Below are 9,677 nucleotides of genomic sequence, written 5' to 3'. Positions count from 1 at the left end.
GCCCGCCCGCTGCCTCAGAGGCCCCGCCCCCCACCCCACCCGCCTGGCTCCCCCAACCCCCTCGAGGCTTCTACTGGAGCTGCCTCAGCCGGCGGGCTGGGGAACGCGTGAGCCGGATCCCGGATCCACGATCTCTGCCAGCTGCCTCTGGCTCCCGAGTGCTTCGGGGCAGGTCTCAGGGACTGGGCTGAGGCTCCATCAAGAAAACGCAGCTGGGCAGCAGAGATTTCGGACTCTGGGAGCCAGTCCCGGCCCTCCAGGAGGTGCACTTGCCAGCCTTCTTCGGGGGCTCCTTGGGGATATGCTAGCGTGTTCTCTGCTGCGCAGGGAAACACGGATAGTCTGTACCTCTGCATGGATCTCTAGGCGACAAAAGGGCCCCCAGGTGGAAGGGCAGTACCCAGAGCGCTAGGAGAAGGGGCGGACTGGAGGAAAGGTGGGGTACTTGATTTGGCTGTAGGTGAGGAGCCCCCTCGCGAGATTATGGTTCAGACCATCCAGCGACTCTCTTCCACACTCCAAAGACCAGAGCAATTCAGAATCATCATATTGTGGGAAAGCAGCCCCGGTGGAAAATAATAAAAATTATAACAGTTAACAGGGACTGAGTGCTTATTATGTGCCAGACACATAACGAATCACTTTACATATATTATCTTCTTTAATACTTATAATCTTGATAGGTCTCTTCTTTTATTAGATGTGTTTTACAGCGGAAGAAACTGAGGGCCCTTGGCTCCCCAGACTTAACTCTGATCAGCTAACTCAACTAGAGTGGTGTAGCCAGGGTTTGAGCTCTGCTTTAGATCTTGCCCCCAGTCACCTGGACACTCAGTATATTTCATGTTGGAAGTCCCCAATGGCCCGTTAAGGGGTGGGGGGGGGGTTGTATGTGGGCCACCCAACCTAATAATCAGGCTCTAGTCAGATGACTGCAGGCTGACCGAAATCCAGAAAGGCTGCCTGAGAGCTGCAGAGTCCGTGACAAAGAGCAAAATTGGGCTGCATGGATGGATCTCAGCTCTATGAGAATCTGCTGACTGTGTTGTCCCCTTCTTCCAGCTCTCCAGAGAATGTTGAAAAATTCTGGAGCTCTCCTTGGAGAGCCAAGGAGCACAGAAGTGATGGTACCTGGGCCCTGACTAAATCAAAGTGCTGTTGGGGTGCTTTCTTGCCCCCATACAAGGTTGATAAAGGTTCAACACCTGGGTGCACCCTCAAACTCTCATCCACCTGATGAGTTCTGGCACCCAGCACAGGTGCTCCAATGTTTGTGAATGAGCCTCAGGTTTCATGCTTGCTCTGGGGTTTGGGGCCAGGACGACTAGACTACCCAATGTGAGGGAGCCAGGGTCTGTATAACACTATTTCAGGCTTCATGAGGACTACTTTCCTCAACTGTAGATTTCTCTCATCCCATCAAACTTAGCCTTGAAAAAGCTTCACAGCAGAAACCATATGTTTGCACTCATAGGTCTAACAGGAAAACAAGAGAGACCTAATGGAGAACCAGGAGGAGCGGAGGAGGGACAGAGAGTTGGGGAGAGAGAGGGATGCAAAACTTGAGAGACTACTGAATGCTGAGAATGAACTGAGGGTTGAAGGGGAAGAGGGAAGGGGGAAAAGAGGTGGTGGTGATGGTGGAGGGCACTTAAGGGGAAGAGCACTGGGTGTTGTATGGAAAACAACTTGACAATAAAATATTGGAAAAAAAAAAAAAAAAGAAAAAGCTTCACAGCTCCCTTTCTCCTCTAAAGGTAAGAGTTCTTAATGAGCCCAAACAGGCCCAGTGTGACCCCTCTCTGCCTCACCTCTGTAGTCATGCTCTAGCCACTCCCCTTCCACTTTTCATTCCAAGGTGAATTGCACCCTGGTTCTATCAGGACCTACACATATGCTGGCCTCTCTGCCTAGGTTGCTCTTCTCCCTATTCTTCGCTGGCTGTGCCTACTTGCCATTCATGTCTTAGTTTTCAAGTTGACGTCCCATCTCCACTCCAGTCTGGACTAGACACCCCTCCCCTGCACTCCCATAGCTCCCTGAACTTCTGTATCCTAGTACTCATCGCTGTATTGTAGTTGCCTGGTTACTCGTCTCTATCCCCCACTAGGCCATGAGCGCTGTGGGCAGGGACTGTGTTTTATTCACTGATGTTTCCCCAGGGTCTAGCGCAGTGCCTGGCAAATAAAAGCACTCAGTAAATATTTGCTGTATGAATGAATGGATGATGAAGGTCAGCGGGCCCAACCCCCTCTAGGCCCTGTGCTCTTAAGACCATAGCTATCTCAGTGCTAGCCTAAAGAGCAAATAAAGCTTCTGGCTCCAGCTGGAACTGGGGGAGGAGTAGGATCTCAAGACTGTTCAGTCAAACCTGTGACTTCAGCTATCTGGCCTCTGCTCTTCTGACTTGATAGGATTTTGGTGTATGATTAGACTGAGTACTTCTCCACCCAGCCCACCCTCCTAGAGTCCCCTCCCCCCCACCCCCACAAATTGACCTCACTGGGCCTGCTTTTATGAAAGGTTTATTCCTAGTGCTAGGTCCCAATCTTCCAGGGCTCTAAGCACAATTAAACTGGGTGGGTAGATGAGGGGAAGCCCATTCAGATGCAGGGCCAGAAATGGGGCTCCCCATTATCCCCACCCCTTTGGTCCCAGTCCCCTTCTCTGCAATGGGGATGCATAGTGGAGGGACAAAGGGTTTTGGAGGCAACATCATTGGCCCAGGGGAGCCCAAGAAGAGCTGCCATTGGCTGACAGGACCTTTTGAGGCTCTGCCATTGGTCAGGGGGCATACCCCAGGAGCTGGGGATAGGCCTGAGGAGTAATGCCATTGGCCAGGGAGTGGTTTTGTCATAGCCTTTGGCTGTGGAGTGGAAGGAAAAGATCTGGGAATGAAGCCCAGTGGCCAGGAAGATAAAGGACAGGGCAGCAGCTGCTGGGCCTGCAGGCCCCCTTCCTACCACAGCAGTTTGGGCAAAACTGGTATGAGACCCTAGCCAGGGAAAGGGAACCCAAGCCAGAGGGCAGGTGGCAAGGGATGTCCCATGTCCAATCTCTCCCACCCTGGAACTGCCTCTCCCAATGTCCTTCTTGATAGCCAGGTTTGGCTAGGAGCAGCTCACTGCTCCTCTAGCCAGGAGGGCTTCTCAGCTCCTGGAGGCCGCAGCTTGATGTTGAACTGCTGCAGGGTCTGCTCCAGTTGTTTCTGGTTCCCAGCAAAGTAGGCTGACACGGCATTGTGGAAGAGCAGCAGCTGCTTGTGCATCACCTTGATCTGGGGGTCCAGCAGGGTCAGCTGAGACTGGACTCAGATGCCCTTCTTGAGCCTGAGCCCAGACCAGGGGTACATGGATTCTGCTCTGATGGTGCTTTTAAGGTGGGGGCTGATCTCCACTAATGGAATCAAAGGATAAGGGCAATCTGATGGGAGAAAGCTGACTTGATTTGCTGGGCCTGGTGTTCTGGTACCCCAGCCCGGGGTTGGGGGTGATTTTTCCCAGTTATGTTCCTGGGATCAGCAACCAAATCCTCCAATAGAAAAGGGCCAGGGATTGGAGGGTGGGTGACTGGAAAGGTCCAGGAGGTGAAGGGGCTGGGGAAAGATCCCACTACTTAGCCAGGCTGCATTTCCTCATCCAGTGATGGAGAGGGTTTTAGGGGTAGAAGGTCAATGTTACAGATGGGAAAGCAGAATGGGGTCAAAGGGGTGGGGTTGGCACCTTGTTTTCTTCCAGGAACTTGAGCTTGATGGCCACATCTCCCCGCAGCTTCTCATATTTGTCCCGATGGGCCTGGAAAGTGGCCTGGGCACTCTCGAGTCGACCACGCGTCCCTGCATCCCGGGGGCCTAGGCTCAGCTCCTCTAAGTCTGTTCGGTAGGCATCATATTCCAGCCTGGGGAAGGGGTGATACAGGCTGGTCTCCACCCCTGTGTCCACCTCTCCTTTCCTTCCTCAATTTTTATGACCCCAAAGCTCAAACTTCCACCCATGCCAGCCAATTCCCAAAACCCTGGGCCCTGCTGGTGCCCACACCTGGCAGCCTCATACTGCTTGACAGTCATGAGCGTGTCTTCCATGGTCTTCGTGACCAATGTGTTGATGCTAGAGACAAAGAAGTTCACAGCCCCTAGCAGTGTCTCTCCATTCTTGCACAGCAGCTTCTGTGTCTCTGCATTGTAGCCAAATTCCTCCTGAAGGCAGAAGAGGACAGGCCTTGAGTAACAGTTCCTACCTGAATCAAGCTCTAGGGCCCTCATTTCCCTCCTCCCCAGGAAGAAAACAGCATCAAAACTGGAACAACAAAGGACTGCCTCCAGCAAGGCTCTCTTAGCCAGAAAGTTAGTGGGGACCACCCAGAGATGCTGAGGGTGGGAATGTGGGAGTGGGGTTCTCAGATAAGTTCACAGGACTAGAATAAGGAAAGCTAGTGCAGCAGGCAAGGGAGGGGCTCTGATTAGGCTGAGCACTTATGCAGAGAAGGGTTACTTGTGAGACATCTAGTGTGCCGTCTCCCCCACCCCTCCAACTTCTGAACCTCTGTACAAACCCTTAGGCTGCCTTCACAGGTGAGTGCTGCTGGGGGTAGGGCTGGGCCCACCCTGGAGGGGTTCTCCCTCTGGGCTGCAGGAGGGAGGGAGGGAGGCTGAGGGCTGACTGCCTGGGAGGGCCCAGCCCAGTACCCCCCACCCTCTTTGGCCTGACCAAGGCACCTGAAGCTCTGGGGACTTCTGGCTGAGGTCAGCAAAGGCGTCACCAAGTGCATGCTGGGTCTGCAGCAGGCTGTAGAGGTGGGCTGTCAGTGCCCGGCCCAGCTGCAGGACGCTTTCATACTTGCGCTTCGTCTCACGCAGCAACTCAATCTGCAGCTCTAGCTCTAGGTCCACAGTCCGGGAGCCTCGGCCAAATCGTTCTGATAACAGCTGCTTTGTGCACTGATTGGGAAGTGGGGGAATAGATCAGAGCCCTAGCACCCAGCTCCCCCACCCCTCCAAACAGGTATCAACCCTAGCATCCCCAGGCTCCTACTCTCAGCTGTAGATGGGATAGTGGAATCCCAAAGGCGGGGAGACGGTAGCCAGAGGAAGTTTGGGGGAAGGGAAAGGTGCTTAAATCCCACCTTATATGTATTGATGCCCCATTTCTTGACGATGTCAAACTTCTCTCCAGCGATGCCCCGAGCCACCTCATCTCCAGGGCCAGTAGGAGTGGTACTGTGAGATGGATGGCGGCCAGACCCTAAAGGACCAAGTTCTCTGACACCAGCCTCTCTCGGATATAATCAGACATCTCTGTGGCTCCACCCATACCTCCCACCCAGCATATGAAAATTACTTCCCTGAAGTAGCAGAACTACAGACAATGGATTCTCCTACTCATTAGGAAGAACTCCTACCTTGTGCCCTGAGACCCAAATCCCAATATACACCTGGCCTCCTTCTGAGGTGGTGACGGGGACTGGAGTGGGGGAGGGAGTTGCTGGTGTATGGGGACAGAGGAAACCGAAAAAAATATGGTGAATATGGGGTGGCAGGTCAAGGAGGGTGGATCCTGACTGTAAGAAACCTCACTAACACTCTCATGTGGAATCCTAGTCGGTGTGAGATTCAGGGATGCTTGCTCCTCTAAGCTTTAGAGTCTAAAGTAAAATTCCAAGAAACTTCAAGAGTTCCAAATCAGGCTCAAACTCTAGAGCAGAGAGAACTTCTGTGAAACAGAGTTCTTAAGATGATTCAGGTGGTGGCAGCAGAGAAAGGAAAATGGGACACATCTCAGGGGCTAAATGGCAAGTGGGAGCAACGGACAACCCTGGCCACTAGCTTTGGGCTGAGGACAGTCCATACAGTTCATACTAGCAGAAGTTCCCAAGATCCCCAGACATAATTCAAGCTTTCTTTGACATATCCTATACTTCTCAGAACCCTCTCTCCACTAAAGCTTCCTGTCCTGTTCTGATCATTCATACCTGTGGGGATGAGTCCATCACCAGAGCCCCCATAGCCACCAGACACAATGCTGGTTTCATTGAGGTTGGGTCCTGACACCATCACCTGCTGGAGGTCCTATAGGCCAGAGAAGAGGGGGGCTTCAGGAACATAGGGGCAGCTGAAGCATTTGGGGGGTCAGAACAAGCTTGGATTGAAGCATCACAGAGAGAGCACACAAGGGAAGTCTGCATAGAATCAGAACGAAGATTTGTAAAAAGATTGGAGGGAGTTAGAGAAGTTAGGGGAAGGCTACTGGAATGGGGTGAGAGCCCAGGGCTTATGATTTGGAATTCCTAAATTGAAACAATATGGAGAAGAATCAAACAGAAGCACCTGCTCCAGCCCATCATCCTCAGGAAGCTGCCCCGCTTCACCGTTCCCGTGGATGGGGATCTCCATTGTGGCTGCCTTCCCTAGGATCCCGTCCGTCATGGCTAGGGAAGGGATTGGAGTCAAAGTCTCCACCCCAGCGCCCTGCAAAGCCCAACACAGACAGTTCTGGAAACTGGCCAGTACTTCAGAAAGAAAGGTCTCCCCACCATTTCAGAAGTTTTAGAGATTGTCCTAGGACTTGAGTATTCTGGCGTTCAGCCACCACTCCTTTCTTCTCATGGATATGTATTTCTCCTCTCCAAGGTGCATTATTTTTACACATGCACACCCAAGCCCCAGGTGTCTTCTCGTGAATCCTCAACCCCACCAGGGCATTCACGCATTCAATCATTCAACAGACATTTAATGAGTGCCTACTATGTGTCATGCATTATTTGAGGTCACAGCAGTGACCAAGAAAGATAAAGTCTGTGCTGTCTCGGAGCTTATCCCCATGCAGCTGTCTCCCCCCCATCAGATTAACCGCTTTCCAAGGCTCAGGAGCCTACTCCTCCCATTCAGTTAAGTTCTCCTTTGCTTGGCCTTTCACACTCCTGTAGTGTTTCTTCCCCTTTTCTTCAGGTGGTCTCCCCCTCCTCCATCTCACGCACCTCCCGTTCCTCGCCTCCCACCCTTCCAGTCTTTAGTTGAAGCAGTTGGTGTACGTTCCCGGTCTCTAGGAAAAGCCTCTTTTTCCCAGGATATAGGTGATCCCTTCCAAAGTCAGTTATGTCCCCCAGGTGTGTGAGTCCCCGCCCCCCCAACACCTGGGCATCAGGTGTGTCCTCATCCTTCCCCAGAGCTCAGTGGCATCTTTCCCTCAGGGCAGGTTCGTGCGTTCAACTTCCCCTCGCCCAAGGGTGTCCTTCTCACCTCCGGCCGGGCCGCTCTTCCCCTCAGGGCGCCAGGCCCGGGCCGCGCGGGGACCTCGGGCTCCAGTTCCCGTCGCGATCCTAGCAGCAGGTCAGGGATTCGGAGGAAGTGACGTCCCCTCCCGGGCAGAAGAAGCCGGCCACGTCGCAGATTATAAGGGCGGAGATGACGTTAAAGCCGGGGGCAGGGCGATCCTTGAGCCAACCCCTCAGTCTCTGGGGAAGGAGGAGAGATCACTTCCGGGGCGTTATCAAGAAGCTGTAGGGAAGTGACGTAGGGTGCACCGGTGGTGCCATGGAGCCACAGCAGCAGCAGCAGCAGCTGAGAAACGTGAGTGTGCCCTAAGTCGCTGCAGGGCCGTAAGTTCAGCCAGCGTCTTTGTCCGTTTGGCTGGAGACCCGAGGGCTGGGAAACGTAGGGCTGTGGCGCGGGGTCCTGGGAGATCTCGGGCTACGCGGCCTCGAGTTACCCCCTTATCGCTGAGTTCTTTGTCCTCTTTTCTCTTAGTTGCGGGACTTCCTGTTGGTCTACAATCGAATGACGGAACTCTGCTTCCAGCGCTGTGTGCCCAGCCTGCACCACCGAGCTCTGGATGCTGAGGAGGTTAGGCAGGAAACTCAGTAGGGAGGTGCCCCGTAGGCCGTTCCCAGCCGCCACTCCCCCGCCTCCGTCCCTTGCCTTTCCACGACCCTCCCCCCTAGGCTAGGGATGGGAAGGAAAGAGATGGACCCGACAGGACACCTTTGGCCTCTGCTTCACTCTGTCTTCCTTCCAGGAGGCCTGTTTGCACAGCTGCGCTGGAAAGCTGATCCATTCCAACCACCGCCTCATGGCCGCTTACGTGCAGCTCATGCCTGCTCTGGTACAGCGCCGCATCGCAGACTACGAGGCTGCCTCAGCTGGGCCAGGCGTTGCTGCTGAACAGCCTGGAGCCTCACCATCAGGCAGCTAGCCCTCCCCAACCCCAGGAAGGGAGGCACTGGATGGGCCCTCAAATTGAAGGAACCAGTGGACCTTGGGCTGGATGCAGCCTGTATGTAGAGTGAGGGATTGCCTGAGAGCTGGGTACTATTGCTCCTTTTCCTGGAGCCAATAAACCCGCTTTTACTCTGTTTGGTTTATGTTCTGGGCAGGAGGCTTTGCCCACTTGATTGGCACCATTTTTTTCTGTCAGTTATTGCATATCTGCTGGCCTCAACCCCGGCAGTGGAAAAATTGCCTTCTATGAAGATTCCCGGGCACCTATTTAAAGCAAGGTCTGCGGGTACAATTTTAATGTTGGTAATAGCAACAGGAAGTTGGTACCTGCCCAGATGACAAAGAAAATGAGAGCTCTTTCTAGCTGTCCTTCACTTAAATCTGTCTGACTTAAGTGGCCCATTTGTAAGCCAGGTATGCATTCATTCGTAACTATTTTTTCACGGACTCCATCTTACAAGAAGAAATTCTGCCAAATTTAGGGAAAGGAGGAGATGCCTAAGGACAACAGATCTAGAAATCACACGGCTTTTAGGGAATGCCTCTTGGGAAGTCAGTACCCCCAGAATAGAGATGAAACCTGTAAGAATTTTGGGGTGTTTTGGAACTTCAACCATTTCCCCAAGTTGTTACTTTCTTACTATTTTCTGTCTTCCCCAGGATGAGCAGTATAGGCTTTAAACAGAGAAGGTCTATGTGCTTGTCTTCAGGAGCAGTCAGAAAGGAGAAACTTGGGGGGCTATATTGTGCAATACAGCCAGGTCTGAGAGAGAGGAACCCAAGGGAGTAGATGACGATGGTTGTAGGGGAAAAAGGAATAACACAAATCCTCAGGACCCCTTTAATGTTACCTGCATGTCTATAATCTAATTCCAGCCCTTCATCCTCCCTCCCACCTTGTTCACGCAGTCTCTGTTCTGTTATTTCTATGTTGAGCCTTTCCATTTTTCCCTCATTGCCCTCCTCGTGGAATATACTTCTGTATTCACCAGTCTGAATGGCCTCTCACTCCATCACCACATTTTCCTGCCTCCTTTGCCTCCTCATTGTATCATTCCAGTTGTTTTATCTTTTCTGGCCCTCTATCCAGACTGCTAGAGAAAAACACAGCTGTGTAATGAGTGCCACTACATATTCAAGGTTCTCCAACCTCAACCAAGTCCTTACTACCAATAAGCAATCCTTTTTGGGTTCCTGGTGTATTTCATCTCCTAATTACCATGGCAATTATTTTACACCTTCACTGCTCTACCCACTTCACCCTCAACTACCCCCCCATCGGGTGACCAAGTTTTATTTTTTACATAGGAAATCGAAGCTCTTAGACATTGGCTCCCACAATAATTTTTAAAAATTCCTTACAACCACACACAAAAGAGACATTTTTCTCCCCTGTGTCGATTAGGAAGTTGAAATTCTTTAGTAGCAGACCCTATATTAAAATAAAGACCTGACCTTATTTTTT

General features: G+C 52.2%; 2 protein-coding genes across 3 annotated transcripts; one reads left to right on the top strand and one right to left on the bottom strand.

The window, feature by feature from the left end:
- Window positions 1-2,508: 2,508 nt before the first annotated feature.
- Window positions 2,509-7,362, bottom strand: ARFIP2 (ADP ribosylation factor interacting protein 2). Of its 2 annotated transcripts, XM_029914949.1 has the most exons (8): window positions 7,235-7,362; window positions 6,323-6,463; window positions 5,968-6,064; window positions 5,122-5,240; window positions 4,715-4,936; window positions 4,038-4,195; window positions 3,723-3,897; window positions 2,509-3,277 (listed from the first exon to the last, which is right to left on the bottom strand). In XM_029914949.1, exons 2-8 carry the CDS (start codon window positions 6,419-6,421, stop codon window positions 3,122-3,124), a joined length of 1,026 nt encoding a protein of 341 aa, XP_029770809.1. In that variant the 5' UTR covers window positions 6,422-6,463; window positions 7,235-7,362; the 3' UTR covers window positions 2,509-3,121. The 2 variants fall into 2 exon arrangements, with proteins under 2 accessions (XP_029770809.1, XP_029770810.1); XM_029914950.1 differs by lacking the exons at window positions 5,122-5,240; window positions 6,323-6,463; window positions 7,235-7,362 and having other exon boundaries at window positions 5,968-6,027.
- A 100-nt stretch (window positions 7,363-7,462) lies between these two features.
- Window positions 7,463-8,346, top strand: TIMM10B (translocase of inner mitochondrial membrane 10B). The gene is made up of 3 exons (XM_029914952.1): window positions 7,463-7,564; window positions 7,742-7,837; window positions 8,010-8,346. Exons 1-3 carry the CDS (start codon window positions 7,529-7,531, stop codon window positions 8,184-8,186), a joined length of 309 nt encoding a protein of 102 aa, XP_029770812.1. The 5' UTR covers window positions 7,463-7,528; the 3' UTR covers window positions 8,187-8,346.
- The last annotated feature ends 1,331 nt before the right edge of the window (window positions 8,347-9,677 follow it).

This window comes from Suricata suricatta, chromosome 11 (assembly GCF_006229205.1).
Source record: "Suricata suricatta isolate VVHF042 chromosome 11, meerkat_22Aug2017_6uvM2_HiC, whole genome shotgun sequence".
Taxonomy (NCBI): domain Eukaryota; kingdom Metazoa; phylum Chordata; class Mammalia; order Carnivora; family Herpestidae; genus Suricata; species Suricata suricatta.
Note: the sequence above shows the minus strand (reverse complement) of the source record. Positions and strands in the feature narration are given on the sequence as shown.